The sequence below is a fragment of the Gigantopelta aegis genome, chromosome 10 (genome assembly GCF_016097555.1).
Source record: "Gigantopelta aegis isolate Gae_Host chromosome 10, Gae_host_genome, whole genome shotgun sequence".
NCBI lineage: Eukaryota > Metazoa > Mollusca > Gastropoda > Neomphalida > Peltospiridae > Gigantopelta > Gigantopelta aegis.
This window is the reverse complement of record NC_054708.1, coordinates 18021661-18046593: the sequence shown is the minus strand read 5'-3', so window position 1 is coordinate 18046593 and position 24933 is coordinate 18021661. Positions and strand designations below refer to the sequence as shown.

At 36.8% G+C, this 24933-nt stretch overlaps 1 protein-coding gene across 1 annotated transcript in view; it reads right to left on the bottom strand.

Annotated features, from left to right (window-relative positions):
• The window catches only part of LOC121382683 (DNA ligase 1-like), a 44728-nt gene extending 20467 nt beyond the window's left edge, over positions 1-24261 (bottom strand). The window contains exon 1 of the mRNA XM_041512221.1: positions 24118-24261. Coding sequence (XP_041368155.1) covers positions 24118-24177 — 60 coding nt within the window. The 5' untranslated portion in view covers positions 24178-24261. The remainder of the gene's footprint in view (positions 1-24117) is intronic.
• Between the last annotated feature and the right edge of the window lie 672 nt (positions 24262-24933).

Genomic DNA, 24933 nt, shown 5'->3' with positions numbered 1-24933 from the left:
TTAATTGTATTGTTTTTGTTTTGTAGGTTATATTTGCCCTACCTAGACAGATCCATCCCTAGAATAGTGCCCTTTAAAAAAATAGTGTATAACACCCAGTCTACCATATAAACAGGATCCATCCATTTGGGTGTGTTCTAGAAACTCAAAACTGTGCTGTATCCTTGAACACATAAATATACACACTGTCTGCTGACATTAAATAAAACATTGACCTACTTAAAAGTGCTTTGTGTCAAGCCACTTCTGTATGATGACAAAGCCATTACACACAATCACAGCGTTATCATCAAGGGAAGTATATGTGTTAAATTATATTGCTTATGAATATGGTGGTTATGAAAATATCTTGTAAACATGCAAAGAAATCATGCATTTCAAATTAGGAATTAAAAAAACCCACCATCTTAGTAAGTTTGAAAAAAAGTTATTTCAAATTAGGAATTAAAAACCCCCACCATCTTAGTAAGTTTGAAAAAAGTTCTGCAAATCATTTTAATTTTTTTTTTTTTAAAACCCACTTTACCTGAAATGAACAAGGAATGCCATTTTTTTTACTAAAAATTGCACACAAAAGTAGTGGAAGGTTGTTTATGTTATTTCCAAAACACTTTTACTTCTGTTCTTACATCAAATCAAACTGAAATTGTTTCCAAAATATATTGTTGATAGAGGCTGGGAAGGTCTATAAGATCTTGGGATCTTGGTGTTTATCTAGCAGAGGCGGATTCAGAGTGGGGGGGGGGGGGGGGGGGGGGGGGGGGAACCAGGGGAACACATGCTCCCCCCCCCCCAATTTTTCAAGTGCCCTTTTTGCACTTCCCACAGGCAGGATAGCACAAACCATGGCCTTTGTTGAACCAGTTATGGATCATTGGTCGGTGCAAGTGGTTTATACCTACCCATTGAGCCTTGCGGAGCACTCACTCAGGATTTGGAGTCGGTATCTGGATTAAAAATCCCATGCCTCGACTGGGATCCGAACCCAGTACCTACCAGCCTGTATACCGATGGCCTAACCACGACGCCACCGAGGCTGGTATATAATTTACAAATGCCCCTTTGTATAATTTTTTATGCATAACTGCCCTACCTAGACCAAGCCGTCACTAGAATAGTGCCTTTTAAAGTTTTAATTTACAAGTGCTTACAAGTGCCTCTTTAATTGTATTGTTTTTGTTTTGTAGGTTATATTTGCCCTACCTAGACAGATCCATCCCTAGAATAGTGCCCTTTAAAAAAAAGTTATCAAAGTCAAATTACAATGAAATATATGATAGTCATATTTATATACAAAGTTGATTCTATGGCTTCTTCCCGGGTCCCTCTCCCTGTTCTCCTGCCCCAGTCAACGCTAAAATTCACGATTTAGTGATTGAGATCTACATGTAAAAGTAATTGGTTTGAACACTGTGATATATACACAAATGCATTCATATTAACTGCAAATATTAAAATGTTTATTAAGATGCCCTTTTAACAAACCAATGTGCCCCTTTTTTCTTGGTGCCCCCCCCCCACCTTAAAAATATGTCCTCGATCCATCCATGATCTAGGGAGACACAAGATCTGAATTTGTCTAATTAAGGCACTAAATATCCCCATGACAACAGGAAGCCTGCCTATTCAACTGCATGTATCTCAGCTATGGTTATACTATCAATGTTAGTTATAATTAATGTTACAACTTCCTAGTTTTATGTAAGTGGTGATGATGGGAAATGGATTAAAGGCGCATTCATTTCAACTTATTTTCATGCTTATATCCATTTAAGGTTCAATCACGCTGTCCTTGGCACACAGCTCAGCTATCTAGACTAGCTGTTAGTTGGTTAGTGGTTAGTGAGAGAGAAGAAGGTGTAGTGGCCTTACACCTACCCATTGAGCCATTAAGAACTCGCTCTGGCTTGGAGCCGGTACTGGGCTGCGAACCCTGTACCTACCAGCCTGTAGTCTGATGGCTTAACCACTGTGCCATCGAGGCCGGTTTAAAGGTGCATACCCTAGCTTGAACCTGTGAAAATGGACAATAAGTTTAGTTAATCTACAAACCTGCAGCACACTTGGATAAGGTTATAACAGAGAAGCTAAAGTCTGTGATGTTTAAAACGGGGAAATACTGTCTAAAAATACCGTCTAGAGCTTGCCTTGCTAGCCATTATTCTCAGACAAACATCGATTTTTTTTGTTATGAAAAATACATTTTGGGGTATTACAAAAACCTAGATGACCAGAGCCACTTCAGGCATACGAAAATGAATATTCTAAATTATAAAATGTAAGTACATGTACTTCTAACTTATATTATCAAAAATGTCTCTAATAGTGAAAAATATGTTGTAGTGTTTAAAAACTAGGGCCTGTCACTTTAAAGTTTGAGACCGGCCTCGGTGGTTAGGCCATCGGTCTACAGGCTGGTAGGTACTGGGTTCGGATCCCAGTCGAGGCATGGGATTTTTAATCCAGATACCGACTCCAAACCCTGAGTGAGTGCTCCGCAAGGCTCAATGTGTAGGTGTAAACCACTTGCACCGACCAGTGATCCATAACTGGTTCAACAAAGGCCATGGTTTGTGCTATCCTGCCTGTGGGAAGCGCAAATAAAAGATCCTTTGCTGCCTGTCATAAAGGAGTAGCCTATGTGGTGACAGCGGGTTTCCTCTAAAAACAGTGTCAGAATGACCATATGTTTGACGTCCAATAGCCGATGATAAGATAAAAAATCAATGTGCTCTAGTGGCGTCGTTAAATAAAAGAAAACTTTTTAAAGTTTGAGACTGATCATCAGTTTGCACCAATAGATACAGGGATGGATCCAAGAGGGGTCACAAAATTCTAAAAAGGGCAAGTTTGCATTTTTGCAAAGGCAAATGAGCTGAATTACCAAAGGAAACGTGATCTTTAAAAATAAAGATGCTCAGGAAAAATAAAGGAAATGTTTTATTTAACGACACACTCACGCACTCAACACATTTATTTACAGTTATATGGCGTTAGACATATGGTTAAGGACCACAGATATTGAGAGAGGAAACCCGCTGTCGCCACTTCATGAGCTATTCTTTTCGATTAGCAGTAAGGGATCTTTCATATGCACCATCCCACAGACAGGATAGTACATAACACGGCCTTTGTTACACCAGTTGTGGAGCACTGGCTGAAATGAGAAATAGCCCAATGGGTCCACCGACAGGGATCGATCCTAGACTGACCCCGCATCAAGCGAATGCTTTACCACTGGGCTACGTCCCGCCCAAAGATGCTCAGAGACCTGGTTTCAGGGTAATTGAGTATATTGTGGGTGACGAAATTACAGTTACATTTTCCTCAGTAAAACGGCATCCAAATTTGCTGTTGATTAAAATAAATGTAATTTGCTCACATTTGCATTTGTTTGGTGGAATACAACACCCTTAATCAAAATATTACTAATACATGTAAAACAAACATTCTGAAAGTACTGCCAAAGCATTTTATCTCCAAAATTCAAGGGCCATGACTCTATGAAAAGTGGGTAAATCTGTAACAGTACATGATAAAGCTATACACCAAATTTCAGTTCAATATCTCAAGCCATTGTCAAAAAACAAAAACCAGGAAAACTATATGTGGGACAGATGGACGGATAGACAGACAGACGAACGGACAGAAGAACGGAGATGAAACCTATAGTCCCTTCCTGTTGGGGGACCAACAAGAAAGGAAAGGAATATTTGTTTACAGGGCCATACCCTGATTAAAATCCTAGGGGGGAGGAGGGAGGGGCACTACTTTTTATAAACAAATGAAACACTATACAAATTAAACCCTGAGATATGTATGCTACTTTCTGGAGTTAAAAACACAAGAAACAAGTGAGATTCTTAGAGGAGCCTCCCCAATAGTATAAACTGAAAAAAGTGGAACTTTTCATGGATCATTTTCGACAATCAAATGTTTTTACAACACCCTTAGTTCTGCAAAACAATTGTATGGTAGTACTTAGTTTTATTGTATGGTAGTACTTAGTTTTATTGTATGGTAGTACTTAGTTTTATTGTATGGTAGTACTTACTTTTATTGTATGGTAGTATTTACTTTTATTGTATGGTAGTACTTTGTTTTATTGTATGGTAGTACTTAGTTTTATTGTATGGTAGTACTTACTTTTATTGTATGGTAGTACTTAGTTTTATTGTATGGTAGTACTTACTTTTATTGTATGGTAGTACTTACTTTTATTGTATGGCAGTACTTACTTTTATTGTATGGCAGTACTTTGTTTTATTGTATGGCAGTACTTAGTTTTATTGTATGGTAGTACTTACTTTTATTGTATGGTAGTACTTATTTTTATTGTATGGTAGTACTTACTTTTATTGTATGGTAGTACTTACTTTTATTGTATGGTAGTACTTTGTTTTATTGTATGGTAGTACTTTGTTTTATTGTATGGTAGTACTTACTTTTATTGTATGGTAGTACTTAGTTTTATTGTATGGTAGTACTTTGTTTTATTGTATGGTAGTACTTTGTTTTATTGTATGGTAGTATTTACTTTTATTGTATGGTAGTACTTACTTTTATTGTATGGTAGTACTTACTTTTATTGTATGGTAGTACTTACTTTTATTGTATGGTAGTACTTACTTTTATTGTATGGCAGTACTTTGTTTATTGTATGGTAGTACTTTGTTTTATTGTATGGTAGTACTTACTTTTATTGTATGGTAGTACTTACTTTTATTGTATGGTAGTACTTTGTTTTATTCTATGGTAGTACTTTGTTTTATTCTATGGTAGTACTTTGTTTTATTCTATGGTAGTACTTAGTTTTATTGTATGGTAGTACTTACTTTTATTGTATGGTAGTATTTACTTTTATTGTATGGTAGTACTTACTTTTATTGTATGGTAGCATTTACTTTTATTGTATGGTAGTACTTAGTTTTATTGTATGGTAGTACTTAGTTTTATTGTATGGTAGTATTTACTTTTATTGTATGGTAGTACTTTGTTTTATTGTATGGTAGTACTTTGTTTTATTGTATGGTAGTACTTTGTTTTATTGTATGGTAGTACTTAGTTTTATTGTATGGTAGTACTTAGTTTTATTGTATGGTAGTACTTTGTTTTACTGGTACCCAATATATATTTGAAGCACCTCCTTTCACTCCAGGATGAAAACATGTTTTTTTGTGTCCTATACTCTATATAAATAAAGGTAAAAATACAGATGTGACATATTGTTTTTAAATATGGTAGATGTTTTTTGCTGCATTTAAAAGCAGAAGGGGCAGGATTTAGCCCAGTGGTAAAGCGTTTGCTTGATATATGATCGGTCTAGAACTGATCCACATCGGTGGACCCATTGGGCTATTTCTCATTCCAGTCAGTGCTCCACAACTGGTGTAACAAAGTCCATGGTATGTACTATCCTGTCTGTGGGATGGTGCATATAAAAATCACTTGCTGCTAATCGAAATGAGTAGCCTATGAAGTGGCAACAGGGGATTTCCTCTCAATATCTGTGTGGTCCTTAACCATATGTCTGATGCCATATAACCATAAATAAACTGTGTTGGGTGTGTTGTTAAATAAAACATTTCCTTCCTTCCTTCCTCTCTCTTGTCTCTGCCTGCCTGCCTGCCTGCCTGCCCCTCTCTCTCTCTCTCCTCCAAATATCTAAATTATGTTAGCTATCAAACAGCCAGTTTAAAATGTACCATTAAATAAACATTTATTAAAGTCATAGGCTCTAGTTTCAACCCATTAAAACGGACATTAAGTTGATCAGCAAATCTGTTACACATTTGGATAAAGTTACAATAGAGTGAAACAAGAGTCTGTGTTGTTAAATGGAGAATTAACTTTCAAAATAGTCTGGAGCTCATCTCTTTTATCTATAACCATTACTTCTCAGAGCTACATGCATTTTTAAAAATATGAAAAATACATTTTGTGGTATTAGAAATACCAGGATGACCACAAACACTTTGGATGTAATCAAATGGATAACCTAAACAATAAAATATCAGTAACCTGATTCCTATTACCAAAAACAGCTCTGATAGTGAAAAATGTGCCATTTGTATACAAACTAGGGTCTGTCGCTTTAACTATGTCAAAAGTAGAGTATGAGTATAGTACTAAAACAAATATAAATGAAACATGTTAAAAATAAAAGTATACAAAGTATGATATTATTTTCACACATCAATGCTTATAGGAGTGTCTATTAAAACTGCAGGTAACAGTATCTGAATTAACAGAGCATGGCAGTCAAAGGTCATGTTAGGCTGTCTCCACTGGGATAATGTTAACATTTGCCATTTAAACAGACACATTTAATTCTTATTTGGTATAGATAATACCATATTTGGTATAGATCATACTATATTTGGTATAGATAATACCATATTTGGTATAGATAATAAAGTTGCATTACACTGGCAAAATTTAAAGATCAATAGTAAATGATATTTAAATTGCATGTTTGAATGCATCCTGTCAATCTTTTTGTGACTAAAGATGTAGTTGTTAAATAACATGTTGTAGTAGTTCAAATAAAATGTTATCTCCCAATACTTTCAAATGTATATACAAAGTATTATTAATAAATGAAAGGAAGATCACTGAATATAGTCACTGATATTCTAAACAAGGAACTGTATTTAACATGTAATAGTACTGGTTAAATAGGCTACTTTTTTTTTCTTTCTTTTTTCTTTTTCTTTTTTTTTGGGGGGGGGGGGTGTCCTACTCTATAAAAAGATAAAAATGTAGCTAGTATTTACATTCTATAACTGTTGAACAGAATCCAACACAATTTCAATGTTCGTCAGTAAATTAACAAAAGTACTAACAAAGTAACCATCAATACAAAGAGCCGTGTTGAAAATATCTGCCTTATACATTACAAACATATATAATGTTCATCTTCTTTACATTAATAGCTTACCCTCAGTAAATATCTTCCCTATATTAAAAACTTACCCTCAGGAAATATCTTCCCTATATTAAAAACTTACCCTCAGGAAATATCTTCCCTATATTAAAAACTTAACCTCAGGAAATATCTTCCCTATATTAAAAACTTACCCTCAGGAAATATCTTCATGTTTAAAAGCCTACAACAACAAATATAGTCTATTCTTTATGTAAAAAAAAAAAGTGTATCCTCGACAAATGTTACATTTCGTTTTATTTAACGACACCTGTCTACAAACCTGTAACACATTTGAATAAAGTTACAATTGACTGAAACATGAGTCTGTGACTTTGAAATGGTGAAATACCCTCTCAAAATAGACTAAATGATTCCATAACTGTTACTTCTCAGATGCATGTGCCTTTTAAAAAATATGAGAAATGAATTTTGTGATATTAAAAACACCATAATGACCAAACACACTTCAAATGTATGGAAATTGATAACCTAAACCATAAAATGTAAGTAAAGTATGATTTTAGTTATCAAAAACGGCTATAATAGTAAAAACATATGCCTTAGTGTTTAAAAACTAGGGTATGTCCCTTTAAACAAACTTTTAATTTAAAACTGCAAGTTAACTGATTATTTTGAATTGCAGCATAAATTATTAATTATGACCAGCATATTTAGTGAATATAAATACAATATAAGTGCTTTAGAAATAAAAATTAGCCCAATAAGCCCCAGTGACAGGGCTGATCTCAGATCGACCGCACACCAAGCAAGCACTTTACCACTGGCTACACAGTGGCGTAGGAAGGTGCCGAAAAGGGGGGGGGGGGGGGGGACATTTTTTATATTTACACACTTTTACACTATTATAAAGCAAAATATCTGAAAAGTGGGGGGCACATCCCCCCCCTTGCCACCACCCCCCACCCATTTCCTGCGCCAGTACTACATCCTGCTCCTGTATCCTGGACAAATATCTTCTTTATGTTAAATGCCTACATCAACAAATGTAGCCTATTCCTTATGTAAAAAAAATATGTATCCTCAACAAATATCTTCTTTATGTTAACTTATCCTCCGTAAATGTTTTCTTTAAATAATAATTTACCCACAGAAAATGCCCTCAGTACCTACCTTCTTGATATGAAGCACTTGCCCGTGTCAAACTTGTAGCTCACAAACAAGTCACAGTTCAACCTATAGTGAATGCGTTCATGACGTAGCTCAATATACTACTATACAAAAAAAAGGAAGTAAAAACCTGCATTTTGCAATACTTAACAGATCTCGCAATTGACACTAACACATTAACTTCCAAAAATCCCACCTAAACGCAGTACCCAATAGGTGTATAAACAGAATATAGATTACCTATAAATACCCAAATCTGTTCACAATGTAAGAAAATCCAACCTACATTTTTACAATACCTAGCAGGTTTCACAATCAACACTAACAGAAACAAGTTGACTTCTAAAACCCCACTCTGTAAAGTACCTAATACTATGTGTATAATTAGAATAAGATAGATAGATTACCTACCAACACCCAAATCTTTTGATGGTGTGACAAAGTCTACTAACAATCTGTTACACTCTTTTTGCAGTTACATGTGTACACAGCCGAAATAATACAGTGTACCAACTGTGTACCCTGTGTGTGTACATGTGTGTGTATATATATATATATATATGAGTGCGAACAAGGAAGTAAAACCAACCAACACCAGTATTTAAAATAGGTCATCCTGCCCCTTTGTCACAAAGAACTGCAGTAACATAATACATATACTACTCAAAAGAATTTAAGGGTCAAAAATTTATACCGGTAACCAAATAAGTTTCAGAGTGTATTAGATTGATGATGTAAACTACACCAAAAATGTTATTTATTGTTCCATATTTACAAAAAACCACAAATAAACGTCACTGTATACAAGAAAGTCACATGACATGCTGTCAAAGTTGAAGGTTGTCAAACATGGATTTTACACATTAGAACATTCGTTTATTAGTGTGTGAATCCACCCCTGGCGCGAATACACTCGACACATCGTTGCCTCATGCTGTTGATCAGACGTCTGAAGAACTCTTGGGGAATGGCCTGCCACTCTGCCATAAGAAGTTGACCCAGATCATGAAGGTTGGCTGGAGGGGCATGGTTATCCCGAACTCTCCTGCCTAATTCGTCCCAGGCGTTCTCTATTGGGGCCAAGTCAGGCGAATATGCTGGCCAATCCATCCTGGCGATAGCTTGTTGTCTGAGAAAGTCCGTTACCACCCTGGCGCGGTGGGGTCTGGCATTGTCATCCTGCAGAACTGCCCCGCCGCCAATCTGCTGAAGGCCTGGGAGAACCAACGGCTGGATAATCTCATTCAGATAGCGGATTCCATTCAGATTGCCATCCACCACATAGAGGGGGGGTCCTGTGGTGGATAGAGATGCCGCCCACACCATGACGCTGCCACCACCACCGAACCGGTGACGTTGTCTAACGTTAACGTCAGCGAAGCACTCCCCAGGACGTCTGTAGACACGAACCCGACCGTCGTTGAACTGGAGACTAAACCTGGACTCATCAGTGAACATCACTCGACCCCACTGAACACGTTGCCACCGCAGATGAAGCGTGCACCAGTGACGTCTGGCCGTTCTGTGACGTGGTAGGAGTGGTGGTCGAACAGCCTGGCGACGGCAGCGTAGATTATTGGCTCTCAGACGATTGCGTATGGTTTGATCAGACACTCGAGTTCCAGTCGCAGTCCGCAGATTGTCACGTAATCGGCGTGCAGTGGTTGTGCGTTGACGTAGAGTCATATTGGTGATGTAGCGGTCCTCTCTATTTGTAGTGCTTCGGGGTCTTCCCGAACGTGGACGATTTCGAACAGAATTCGTTGCTTGGTACTGTTGCCACAGTCGGCCAACGACACTCTGACTGACACCAAGTCTCAGAGCAACATTTCTTTGCGTATTGCCATCCTGAAGCCAAGCAATAGCCCTTCCTCGATCTTCGATAGTCAGTTGAAGTCGTACTATTGTCGAATTTGGAGTGTGCACCGTACACAAACGCAAGCTCCAATTATACGGAAATTCAGCATTGGGAACATGGAATACACGTGCAAAGCGTGCAAATGAAGCGCTTTGTGAAAAAGCAAGTTATGGGCACTTAGCAGACCTTTCGCTTTCGCCCTAATTTACGTGCAAATGTAAGCATGTTTTCGCCATTAGAACTAGTCGACAGTGTCAATGACAGTGGATTTTAATTCATTTATGGGTTGCTTAGACCCACTTTCGTCAAAATGGAACAATACCATGCGTGACATTATGGTCTAGCTAATATAATTGACATTCAGAAAATAATGTCGAAAATATCGTCTGACCCTTAAATTCTTTTGAGTAGTATACATACATTGTTGTTTACAGACCCACAACCCCTATATTATTAAACGGCGGGACATAGCCCAGTGGTAAAGCGCTCGCTTGATATGTGGTCCTTAGAATAATGCTAAAAATATTAAATAAATCTCCTTCACCCACTTTTAATGGTAAAATAATCTAAATTACCCGCAACAATCAAACAACCGCCACTTGTGACCAACATACAGATTATACAGTGAAACCTATCAACCTCTGTAAACCGGAATTATCTCAAAGCTGGACGTTTTTTTACAGTCTTCTTTTAAATATCAGTACAAAAGAAAACCTCTCTAACCGGATACCCTTTAAACCAGAAATTTTACTTTGTCCCGAGCGTATCCGGTTTAGGGGGATTTCACTGTATGTCTAAGGCAGCTATCAGGATATACCTGCTTGAGCACAGCAACTTATTAATCAGCGGCTACTGGATGTCAAACATTTGTTAATTCTGACATATAGTCTTAGAGAGGAAACACGCTACATTTGTCCATCAGTAAGATCATCCCACAGACAGGATAACACATACCATGGCCTTTAATATACCAGTCATGGTGCACTGGCTGGAACTAAAAAATAGCCCACCGACAGGGATCCATCCTAAACTGACCACGCATCAGGTGAACGCTTTACCACTGGACTATGCTTAAACCAACAGTGCATATACGGTAAGCAGGTAACTAGTTTTGGTTGGTTGGTTATGCTAGGGTGCTGGGAAACAAACAGTCCTTTTCTTCTTGTTTTTTTTTAATTCTGTGACTGTTCACTCACTCTCCCACTGAGCTGAACCACATTCCATTAGAAAGCTATTGTCATCACATTAAATCAGTAAATATTTGTCTGACATGACACTATACAATATATTGTATATTAGTTCCAGCTTCAACAATAAAAACACACAAAAAACCCACAAATTGATCAAAATATTCCAAAACTAACCATAGGTATAAAAAGTAGGGGTGTGGATGGGTGCCTGGCTCTTTGAATTTGAGGTGGGTAGAATATGCATTAGTTAACCCCCTCCCCACCCCACCTTCCCCATGGTGAAAAGTGAATTAATACCTGCAATCAACACCCTACCCATTATTGACATCTTTGGATTGCTATGTGAACTGAAAGAAAGAAAGAAATGTTTTATTTAACGACGCACTCAACACATTTTATTTACGGTTATATAGTGTCAGACATATGGTTAAGGACCACACAGATTTTGAGAGGAAACCCGCTGTCGCCACTACATGGGCTACTCTTTCCGATTAGCAGAAAGGGATCTTTTATTTGCGCTTCCCACAGGCAGGATAGCACAAACCATGGCCTTTGTTGAACCAGTTATGGATCACTGGTCGGTGCAAGTGGTTTACACCTACCCATTGAACCTTGCGGAGCACTCACTCAGGGTTTGGAGTCGGTATCTGGATTAAAAATTCCATGCCTCGACGAATCCGAACCCAGTACCTACCAGCCTGTAGACCGATGGCCTAACCACGACGTCACCGAGGTCGGTCTCTTTACTATACATGTCACTATGTGAACTGATAATTAGTTTTTTTCATTTCTGGCAGATTTAGCACTTGACCAGTTCCTAATTTTGACTGTCACAGGCCCATAAGAATAATATTTGTCCTGCAACCACTGTTTCTATTGGCCTATTATGATGGTAGTACTAAACCAAATAACTTCCGGCTGGGTCAAAGTTCGAGGTGCACCCAACTTTTGATAGAGAAGTGAACACCACAAGTCCTGTGATTGGTTATAAATGTGAGTGTGTTGGTTGTAAAAAATAATAGTTTCATCTGGGTAAAAAAAAATTGCAATTTTATTTCATCTAGTACCAATGTGTCAAGTAGCCTTGTGCTTGAAACATGTATGGGGTACCTGTAAAAAAAAGTACTCGAATTTTGTGCGAAGCTAGGGTAGTCATAGACGCTACCCGTTATCTCAGAAACGAGCAGCTTGACCCCCATTTTTTTCTGATTCACTTTAAGTGTAAGGGGTGGTAGTATTTATATCCGTGGCGTTTATGTCGGTTGATACGTTGCAGGTAGGAGTTTTAGCCACATATGTTACTAGTGTCGTCTATGGGATTTGATTTGGTAGTATACACCCTATAGCACATATTCAGTGCATAATAAAAAATATTATGATTTTGTCATTTTATTTAATTAAACTATACTGGTTGATTAATTAGCCATCACTCGATCATGCAAGTTCACAATGACCTTGACCGTGACAATAATCTTTGTACATGGCTCTGAATGGAGTTTGAATCAAAGTTAGCACTGAAGAAAAGTTGGTTTTGGCCTATAATTCATACTGTAAAGATTTCAATAATTGACTTGCCATATACAACTGCTCTTAAATATGGTATTATATATAGGCAACCTGAACTAAGATTTTAATAGCAATTTATTTTTATATTAAAAATAGCATGTGCCAATAGTGGGTTAATGTCTTTAGTTTCCATTAACATTGTTAATTTTTTATGTATGAAATTCTGAAAACTCAAATTTGTAAAGAAGTTGATTTTTATTGTCATTTTGACATATTTATAGGGTGCTAAGTTATATTTTAGACAAATTTGTAGTTTTATGCAAAATTTAAAGTAAATTTGAAGAAAAACTTTACCAAAAACATAATTAAATTTGTTGTCACTATTGTGCCTTCTGTTCTTATTTGTACATAACAATAAGGTTGTTAAACATATACTTAGATCTCCAGATCATTTTGTTTTCTTAATAATCACTTAGTTAGCTCTCATGAAAAGCATTTTGAGTTTATACTAGATTCAGAACCAATTTTTTTCAGATCGAATTATCTGCCTTGGATTAAGTTGATAATTTATTTTATTGTTAAAGCTGTATTACCTAATGTTGCTAGCTAAATAAAATGCTGGATTACAGATTGTAGGAATACATGTAATGTACATATTGTATTCATCCAGATTAGAAAATAATGCAAGAAAATAGATGTTCGGGTAATTTTGTCATTTAAAAATAGGTTTTTTCAGTAATTAATAAAAAATAAATGTGTTAAAGCTGCATGATTATTCCAGATATCACAACTATTAAAACCTCCAACTACAGTAGGATATAAATAAAATATAGTCAGGAATATTGGTGGCTGCCAATAGTTTTGATGGTTCATTATGAAAATCAGCATGGCCGATGGATTTGAAATTCCCACACCTGGTAACTTGAAGTCATTACTTCATACAGGTACAGTCATGTTTCTGTTTCCTTCCTCAGACAGTGTATTTTTTTAATACTGATATTTCTTTGATGTGCCTGTTAAGGTCTTCATAATCTAGGGGTCAATCAAGTGCATGTGTTTTAATGGAATTCTTTAAAGGGGTAGAGGTACTCTGACTATCTTTGTTGTCTCTACATATATACCTGAGTACACACACCCAACTGAAAGTAAATATCTTCAGGAGTTTTATTTTAAAACATTTTGTTGTTTAATATGACATATTGCATTTGTACAAAACTATATGCAATATATATGCTTTTTGAGGTGTACATTATATTAGGTTGCACTGTAGAAACAACACTTTCAGTGAGGTTGTCAGTTTATGTCAGAATACACCAGATCCTGGTTGTCATAAAGACACATAGCTGGACACTTTTTGAAACATGTATGTTATCAGTATAGGTAGTACTAAACCAAATAACTTCCGGCTGGGTCAAAGTTCGAGGTGCACCCAACTTTTGATAGAGAAGTGAACACCACAAGTCCTGTGATTGGTTATAAATGTGAGTGTGTTGGTTGTAAAAAATAATAGTTTCATCTGGGTAAAAAAAATTTGCAATTTTATTTCATCTAGTACCAATGTGTCAAGTAGCCTTGTGCTTGAAACATGTATGGGGTACCTGTAAAAAAAAGTACTCGAATTTTGTGCGAAACTAGGGTAGTCATAGATGCTACCCGTTATCTCAGAAACGAGCAGCTTGACCCCCATTTTTTTCTGATTCACTTTAAGTGTGAGGGATGGTAGTATTTATATCCGTGGCGTTTATGTCGGTTGATACGTTGCAGTAGGAGTTTTAGCCACATGTTACTATTGTCGTCTATGGGATTTGATTTGGTAGTATACACCCTGATAACTGATTGAAGCAAAGTCATAAACATATTATGTAGTAGCAGATTATGACTTTTGATGTCACACTTGTTACATCACATGCATAGTTACATTACAAAATCGCTCATTTGACCTCTAGGTTATCATACAATGTAGCTGAAATAACAAAAATAATAGCTTTTCCCCTTACTTTTTATGGACTGCAGGATAAAAATAATAACTAAATTTTAGTTAATGACGTAGGATGTGGGCTTTATCCTGTTCAGGCCAAATGGGGAATTCCGCTTGGCAAGACTTGCAGAATTTCCCATTCAAAATTGAATAGCAACTATTGTTTAATGTTTTAATATTGTGTAGAGATCTCTGAAACTTTTAATGCAATACAAAAACAAAATGTTCCATTTGCCCACCCTTCATGTTATGAAAAAATTAAGTATGCAGTACTATGCACCTTTAAATACAAACTGAAATAATCAACATGGACATCATCTATAAATACTATTATGGAAAAAACAATAAGAACTGCATTAAAAAATACACCCAGCCAGACAAAAAGAAGGAACTGTTTTATTTAACGATGCATTCAACACATTTTATTTACGGTTATATGGCATTGAACATATGGTTACGGATCACGCAGATATTGAGAGAAAACCCACTGTCACCACTTGATGGGCTATTCTTCTCGATTAGCAGCAAGGGATCTTTTATATCCACCATCCCACAGACAGGATAATACATACCATGGCCTTTGTTGCGCCAGCTGTGGAGCACTGGCAGGAACAAGAAATAGCCCAATGGGCCCACTGACGAGGATCGATCCAATCCTTAGATCGATAGCACATTAGGTGAGTGCTGTACCACTGAGCTATGTTCCGCCCCACCACACAAAAATTAAATCAGAGCCCTCAAAAGTACCCGGTCTCCGGTGGCAAATCGCCGCCTAAAACAGTGTTTGCCGCCGCCTACTTTTCATTGATGGTAAAAAAAAAAGTGCTTTCTCTTCTTTAATAAAGTCTCCTACAAAAGGGATCCAAACAAGGTGCCAAAATAGTTCAAATGTTTTTTGGGGAGGGCCCCCAGACCCCCCGCTTTGTCCCCTGCTATCATCACTGTTGTAGCCTGCTACTTCTTAAACTATTGAGGGCGCTATTAAATCTGATCATAAATACATGTATTAAAAGCTACAACATTTTAGTATATTATATGTATATTTGTGCCAATGAATTTTGTTGTTATATTTATATTTCTGAGAGCATTGTTTTGCCAAACATAAAACTTGTGCCAATGAATTTTGCAGTTATATTTCTATTTCTGAAAGCATTATTTTGCCAAACATAAAACACTGTAAAGGACTCTCTACACATTTTGTGGTAATCAATAAAATATGGCTAAATAACATTGACACAGGCTTGTGCCAAATTGTGCCAATCTAAGAGGATTTTTGAGCCAGATGAGTCAGCAAGCTCTTCAAACACGAGGGTTACTCAGAAATACTAATTGATATACACTGTGACATAGAAATATTGATTCCGGGATGCCCCAGGCTTTCAAAGAAAAATAAATCGTCATTAATGAGAAGCGATTGCCAAAAAGACTTCTTTACAAATCTGTAACATGCCATTAAACAAGACCAACTGGACCCGAGGTTAGGAGAGGTTTTTCAAGAAAAGGCCCTCCAGTTTTGATTGAAAGGAGCGATAATTTGTGAAGAACATGCAGATGAAGCTGTAATTCCATCTCAAGGGTTAACAAGCATCCATCGGTTTTAACTACCGGTATTTATTACTCACGTAGAATTAGCAGCTCCTTCAGACTGCTGTACCAAGTGCAATGGTTATCCCATTAAATTAACCAAATCAAAAACCACAGATGACCGGTCAGATAGCTGAAGTGTGTGCTTTCTTCCTTTAACTCTATTAATGTGTCACGGTTCAGGCACGTCCACCCTGGGCCCAACCTCTGGGTATGCCAGGGCATGTGTATACTTATCCCATTAAATTAACCAAATCAGAAATCTTGGATGACCGGTCAGATAGCTGAAGTGTGTGCTTTCTTCCTTTAACTCTATTAATGTGCCTATATCCAATCAAGGTTCAGCCACGTCCACCCTGGGCCCAACCTCTGGGTATGCCAGTGACTGAATCCAGGGCAAGTGTATACTTATCCCATTAAATTAACCAAATCAGAAATCTTGGATGACCGGTCAGATGGCTGATGTATGTGTGCTTAGGACAACGTTCTTGAATTGTAATTCGATATACAAAGCATGAAAATAACTGGAAAATGAAATGAATCATCTATGCCTAGATGATGCAGCAGGTCAAACCATTGGATTAAAAGTTGTTTAGGTTCTGGGTTAGTACCCCAGTACCTGGTCCCGTGATTATAAAAACTTGACTGTCAACTTGAGGATGGGACGTAGCCCAGTTGTAACGCACTCGCTCGATGCATTGTTGGTCTGGGATGGAACCCCGTCAGTGGGCCTTGGGCCATTTCTCGTTCTAGCCAGTGCACCAAGACTTAGACTGGTACATCAAAGGCCGTGGTATGTGCTATCCTGTCTATGGGATGATGCATATAAAAGATCCCTCGCTGCTAATCGAAAAGAATAGCCCATGGCATGGCGACAGCAAGTTTCCTCTCTCAATATCTGTATGGTCCGTAACTATATGTCTGATGCCATATAACCGTAAATAAAATGTGTTGAGTGCGTTGTTAAATAAAACATTTCCTTCCATTTCCTTCTTTGACAGTCAACTCAAATCTCCATTGAAATCACATGCATACAGTTTATATGGTGTTGCCATGGCATTAAAGTCTCAGACTATATTAGTTTTGAGTTAAAAGTTTTGTAGGTACTGGGACAGACAGATTACAACCAAGAGTGAGCGAGTGCTCAGCTTACTGAGGGTATGGCCATTACACTGACTTCCCCGTTTTACCAACCATTAACCAATAATCACCACATTTTGCCATATTAAATAGAACATCACAAATGAACTCTGCTATACTGGTCTTGGAGAACTAGAGTAATGAAAACAGTTTGTTTTGTTTAATGATACATGCACCACTAAAACACATTGTTTAATTCATCATCGGCTATTGGATATCAAACATTTGGTCATTCTGACATATAATCTTAGAGAAAATTGGCTATATGTTTTCACTCAATAGCAGCAGACAACTCCTGCAATTGTCCATGGCAATCGTCAATGTTGTGGACTTTTTAATTATCTACGGCACTTTTTTGCCTTGGACGGACTACATTCAGGGTTTTTTGCAACGGCATGTTTTTCACCATGGACATTTTTTTTTTTAATTGCAGGGGTTGGCAGATGATCTTTTATATGCAATTTCATACAGACAGGATGGCAGTCATGGGGCACTGATTAGGATGGGGGGAAAATATAATATAATCAGTATGTAAGTATAAATACTGATGGAGGCCAACGTTCCCAAGTTGCATGTTCCATATCAGTTTTATTGACTGGGGACTAATATGGCCCTCTGTTAAATCACAAAGTCACAGCTAAAAACATAAAACATGTTGCATCCTCCATATCAGTTTTATTTGACTGAGGACTAATGGCGCTCTGTGAAACCACAAAGTCACAGCTTTAACTGGACAAGACTTGTAGTTAGCAATTATAGCTTAGAAAGGTTCAGCCAAAAATATTTAATTTTAGTCAAACAAAATGAGAAAAAAAGCTCTTCAATTATTTTTCCCAGAATTTATTATTTAAAATATTTCCCTAAGTCAACTTCAATTTGTATTTGGTGATTTGGCAAATGTGAAACATAATCCAGCAAAGTCTGAGAAGAAAACCCCCCCAACTAATTCTTGGTAATGAGTTTGCCATTCATTTTAAGAAGGCAGTTTTCAAGACTTGGTTTCTGGATAAAATCTTGTGGGTTCAAGAAAACAGCCCTAAACACTGATTACTCCCAATACCAGACCGAACAAAAACAAAATCCAAAGAAAACACATCTTAATAATGAGAATGGCTTCTGACATGATTGACAATGACAATATGTACCAGCAAGATAATAGTGCAGCCAGGCACTTCGCCCACACAATAGGGCTTCTTCATATCCAATAGCTTCCCCATCAAAAGATGAACACACAAGACACACAATGAGGTCATCACACTCAGTACAGAACAGGATACAGGAATCATTTTTCAAGATGGAATATCAATTTGCAAAGTGAAACCTTAAATCAATTCAATATGGAAACCGGATGGAAAAATAGGCTCTTTTTTCTATCACTCTAGTTATGGTTTTATTAACTTTATTCAGTAAACTACAAAAAGTACAATGCATCAATCTATCTTAGTTTTTTTCCTAGAAATTTTGGCATTTACCAAATGTTTAACATCCAAAAGCTGATGATTAAAAAAATAAACATCTTCTTCTTCTCCAAACATCTTCAGTTTCGGATAAACAATATCCAAACTGCTGTAAATAACAAATTTGAGCCCAGCTGCCTAATTCACAAAGCTTGCCTAAGCTCTCTTAAACAACACTGCATTGTTCTTGAAAATCATTTTTTGCATTGCACAGCAAGATAGCAAAATTGCAAGAGTTTAATGAATTAGGAGCATTGGTCCCGGACAGTGATTAGTGGTTAGTGAGAGATATTGGTGTAGTGGTCTTATATAAAGTGAGTAATTAAAAAGTGGATAGGAGCTGATACTGGGAGGTGAACTCAGTACCTACCAGCCTTAAGTCTGATGACCGGCCTCAGTGGTACAGTGGTTAAACCATTGGACTACAGGCTGGTAGGTACAGGATTCGCAGCCTGGTACTGACTCCAGCGCAGAGCGAGTTCTTAAGGGCTCAATGGATAGCTGTACGGCTACTACACCCTCGTATCTCTCACTAACCACTAACAACTAACAACTAACCCACAGTCTTGGACAGACAGACCAGATAGCTGAGGTGTGTGCCCAGGACAGCGTGCTTAAACCTTAATTGGATATAAGCACGAAAATAAGTTGAAATGAATGAAATGAAAATAAGTCTAATGGCCTAAACACTATATAACTGAGGTTGGTCACTTCTATAAAGAAAGAAATATTTTATTTAATGACGCACTCAACACATTTTATTTACGGTTATATGGTGTCGGACATTTGGTGTTAAAGACCACACAGATATTGAGGAAGGAAACCAGCTGTCGCCACTTCATGGGCTACTCTTTTCGAATAGCAGCAAGAGATCTTTTATATGCACCATCCCACAGACAGGGTAGTACATACCACGACATTTGATATACCAGTTGTGGTGCACTGGCTGGAACGAGAAATAGCCCAATGGGCACACTGACGGGGATCGATCCCAGACAGACCGCACATCAAACGAGCACTTTTACCGCTGGGCTACATCCCACCCCGGTCACTTCTACATGTCTCACCACTACTTTTATACTGCAATACTTTGAGTTCAAAAATATTATTCCGGTGTTCAAAATAAAAAGCAAACACAAAAAGAAAACGCAAACAAAACATGCTGCTGATGTAAAGTAGTGCAAGACAGTGTTGAAATATCATTACAAGCAATGTCCTTTCATTTCAATGACTGTAATATATTTAAAAAGAATATTAGGACATCCATAAATAAAAAGACTAGTTGTTTTGCAACCAAAAACAAATATTTATTTAAAAACACCTTGACACATTTTAAACTACAGTATACTCTTATAACGAACCGGAAGGGATCATAATAGTTAATTCGTTATAGCAGCAGTTCATTGTACACATTTGTACCAGTTGGTTATTAATGTACAGGGAGATAAAACGGGACTTTATGATCAGTTTGTTCTATGCAGTAGTTCGTTCTAAGCATGTTTGTTGTAAAGTGCAATGGATCATAAGATCAATCACCCTGGGTGAACATGGAAAATATTTTCCCCTGTGTTCCTTGATTAGTATATGAAACGACATGGTATGTAATTAGTTAAAAGATTTAATATGGAAACAAGATACACCACCAACAAGAAATACTATTACAAAGATATAAACATTTTAATTATTTAGTCCAACATAAGTTAGTTAAAAGATTTAATATCAGAGCTTCTAGATAATGGTAGCCCCACTCCTATGGCTAGTGATATTCAATGTTGGGCTAGTAAATAATTAATATTACCATGCCCAATGGCTAGCAAAAACAAAAGTCTATTTCAGTCTATTTTTTAAATATGAATATCATGTAACTCACTCCCACCCCCACACGAGTCTTAGTGTTTTTAAATATGAATATCATGTAACTCACTCCCACCCCCACCCCAGTCTTAGTGTTTTTAAATATGAATATCATGTAACTCACTCCCACCCCCACCCAGTCTTAGTGTTTTTAAATATGAATATCATGTAACTCACTCCCACCCCCACCCAGTCTTAGTGTTTTTAAATATGAATATCATGTAACTCACTCCCACCCCCACCCCAGTCTTAGTGTTTTTAAATATGAATATCATGTAACTCACTCCCACCCCCACCCGAGTCTTAGTGTTTTTAAATATGAATATCATGTAACTCACTCCCACCCCCACCCCAGTCTTAGTGTTTTTAAATATGAATATCATGTAACTCACTCCCACTCCCACCCCAGTCTTAGTGTTTTTAAATATGAATATCATGTAACTCACTCCCACCCCCACCCCAGTCTTAGTGTTTTTAAATATGAATATCATGTAACTCACTCCCACCCCTACCCCAGTCTTAGTTTTTTTAAGCTCCATCTCCCTCTTTAGATGACATTCGATTATTACTATTAATTAGTAAAATTGTATTTACTTATGGAAACAAGATACACCACCAACATGAAATACCATTACAAAAATATAAACATTTTAATTATTTAGTCCAACATATGTTAGTTAAAAGATTTAATAAGGAAACAAGATACACCACCAACAAAAAATACTATTACAAAGATATAAATATTTAAATTATTTTGTCCAACACACATTATTTAAAAGTTTTACCATGATAGGCTACACCCCCAACCCATGTGGAATAATATACCAGATTTAACATCCCAAAACACAATGTACATTTTAAAGGGACATTCCTGAGTTTGCTGCAATTTTTAAGATGTTATCGACTAACAGAGACTTTTTAAGGATTGTAATTATGTATCAAATATATTTTCCTGCCTAACATATTAGTGGCTGTATATTAAACATGTTTCTGATCATTCTAATATTTGTACTAGCTTAAATTTCATTTTATTTTCTAAAATTATTTTTTTCATATGTACTAAATTATTTGAAGACAAAATCCAATTTGGGCTTCTTACAAATATTAAGATGACCAGAAACACAAGAAAATATATTTAATATGTAAGTTTAATCGTAGAAATATTTTATTAGTCGAAAACATTTTACAATGCAGCAAACTCAGGAATGTCCCTTTAATGAACTTTTATTGGTTGTGCAAACTAACACTTGATCACAATATGTAATCCAATGTCAAATATGAGTTAGACATCAAAGAGTCAAAGTCTAAAAATCATCTGACATTTTGTTCAACAACTAGTCATTTCCTCAACACAACCAAATGAATGATCAACCTATTCTGTGGTTCACTGGCTAATTTATTTTCAAAACAAATAAGATGTTTTGATAATTCAGTGTTTAGTTTACTATTTGACTTGCTATATGATGGCTTTTTATGGCTTTAGTAACAACAAGATAATAAATTATTGGAACACTAAACAACAACCTGACAATTAAAACAAAATTTAGATAACAAATATTAATCAACAAAAATATTGGGCTGAACTTACAAAAGCCTGTTTTAGACAAACATGCATGTAGCTATATATTTACAATGCTTAAAGCCGTAAACACCTGCATTTAAAAAAAACAGGCTTTCTAAATTTGGCCCATTATGTTTAAAATGCACATCAAGAACACTGGCAAAGACAGGATTTTATATTGGAAGGGGTGGGGAGGGGCAACGACATTGACATGAATGTCATGTTATGAGGCAGCACGAAAAATATATAACATGGTGGGGGGGGGGGGGGGGGGGGAGAAGAGGAGTGCTGTGCCAGTGATCAAAATGCAAGTTCATATATCAGGTTATCACAGTAGTTTTACTGTTGTTGTTTTAGTATATAATAACGGTACATGTACTGGATTAAAGTGAAGGCTCGAAATACGTAATGTGACATTTTAATCTGAAAGCAAATATATTGAGGATTAGTTGCAGACCATTCATACTGATATAAAACTTTACTCTCACTATGCAAATTTTCACCAATCATTTTCAGTCATTCTTTCTTCCCTCCCCCTACCCCATTTTTATAATATCTAATTTAATATGAGTCATCCTAATGTTGACATAGTTGGCACTTATATCTTAATCATGGGTGGTACCAGTTGTACAGCGCTCGCTTGATGTGTGGTTGGTGTGGGATCGATCCCAGTCAGTGGGCCCATTGGGTTATTTCTCGTTCCAGCCAGTGCACCACGACTGGTATATCAATAGCTGTGGTATGTACAACCCTGTCTTTGTTTGAATGTGAATATAAAAGATGCCTTGCTGCTAATCGAAAAGAGTAGCCCATGAAGTGGTGAAAGTGGGTTTCCTCTCAATATCTATGTCTGACACCATATAACCGTAAATAAAACTCTTTTTTTTTATATATCTTAATTAATCTGATTAGTTGTACAATGTTTTTGGAAGGAAAGCAAAAGCTGCTAGTTACATTGATTAGAATGAGAAAGCATAGTGTATTTTGATAGGCAGTTGTCTCTTAGTCAATATATTGCTTTATGATAAATAATTAAGCTCATATATAATCAGAGCAGGTAACTCAGGAATGCAACTAATGTTATTTAATTGGCAAATCCACAAAAAATCGAGCAAACTGACTGTTAGCAGCTAAGTAGGTCCATAAGCGTACGAGACAGGGGGTGGGGTGTGGTGGGGTGGGGGTTAACTGACCGCCTAGTGTTAGAGCAAATCCTCAAATTCATGCAAAAAATTATAGAGATATTCAGGCAAAATCAGCTAGCCTGAAACAATTTCATCATGTACATGCATTTGCATCATTCTACCCACAATTATTAGTTGTAATCCAAGTAAAATTGCATAGTGATTCGTTTGCAACCCAATATAACTGTTTGGCAGTAATGCTAATATGAATAAATGTTGTTATACAGATTTGGGCTTTTTTTTTAATTCAGGCAAAAATCAGCCTCCCCCCTTACAAAAATGGGAACCCGTACGCCTATGGGTAGGTCTATCAGAGACAGATGAGTATCACAAAGACAGAACACTTGCCAGCACCACCCATTTGGCATAATAACATTACAGAGTTTTACCTTAACTGAAAATGTCCAGTTCTGTCAGTCATTCTCTAAAAATACTCAATAATATGTTTTTTCAACTAAAAAAAATATAAAAAAAATAAAAGAAATTAAGTAATTATTTTTCAAAAATTTCTTTGATTTACAAAACCATTTTAATGTTTGTCTTTTGTCATATCACATCCTGAATAAAGTTAAATTTCTATTCGATTCTACGTCGCATACATGCGCCGTATGTCGTTGCACATGTATGCGACGTATAATAAATATTTGACCTGCCGCAATACTGATCCTGGCTCAGCTACAACATAACAAAGTTTAGTTTTGAACTTTTTACTACAATGTTATACTACATACGCAAAAAAATTCACTTACCAAGATCCCACGCAAACAAACCAACAGAGAATCTGAATGGATTCCCTTTGGGTGTTCCATTTCAGGACTGATAACAGCCAAAGATAACAGTAACAGTTATTTTCCTTCTCTGCTGTCAAATACTGTCACTGTCCATGTAATGCGGAAGTTTTTTTCTTCCCACTGTGGAAAGGGAGGTAACTATGATCGAATTAGCAACGGAATTATTTGATCGATTTTAATTATTCAGGCGCGGTGAGTGCTAAAGCGCTCGCCTGATGAGCGGTCAATCCCCGTCGGTGGGCCTGTTGAGTAATTACTCGTCACAGCCAGTGCTCTACAATTGACATATCAAACTTTAATGACAAAACCGTATTCCATGATCAAACTCGTATCTCTGTACAACGCAGCAGAGTCAAAATTTAGGAAGTTAGGTAAAGTCTAACCCGAGTACTCAGACTGTAAGAGAGCTAGACGGACTGATATATGGTAGGCCGTAGTATGTACTTGCTAGATCACTTGCTACTAATGATAAAATGTAGCGGGTTTCCTCTCTAACACTATGATAAAATTACCAAATATTTGACATCCAGTAGCCGATGATTAATAAATTAATGTGCTCTAGTGATGTCGTTACACAAAACAAACTTTTTTTTGTGATTGTCGGGCACTTGTCGTTTTGAGACGGCCCCTGGAAGACGGAATGGCTGCGTGGGCGATCATGTGACGCAACGTCACGATATAGGTCGGCGAACTTAGAATTCTGCTGTCCGGAATTTGCCGAAGCTTAGCTGAATGTGGGTGCTGTCGGGTTTCTTTCTGTAGTGTGTGTATAAG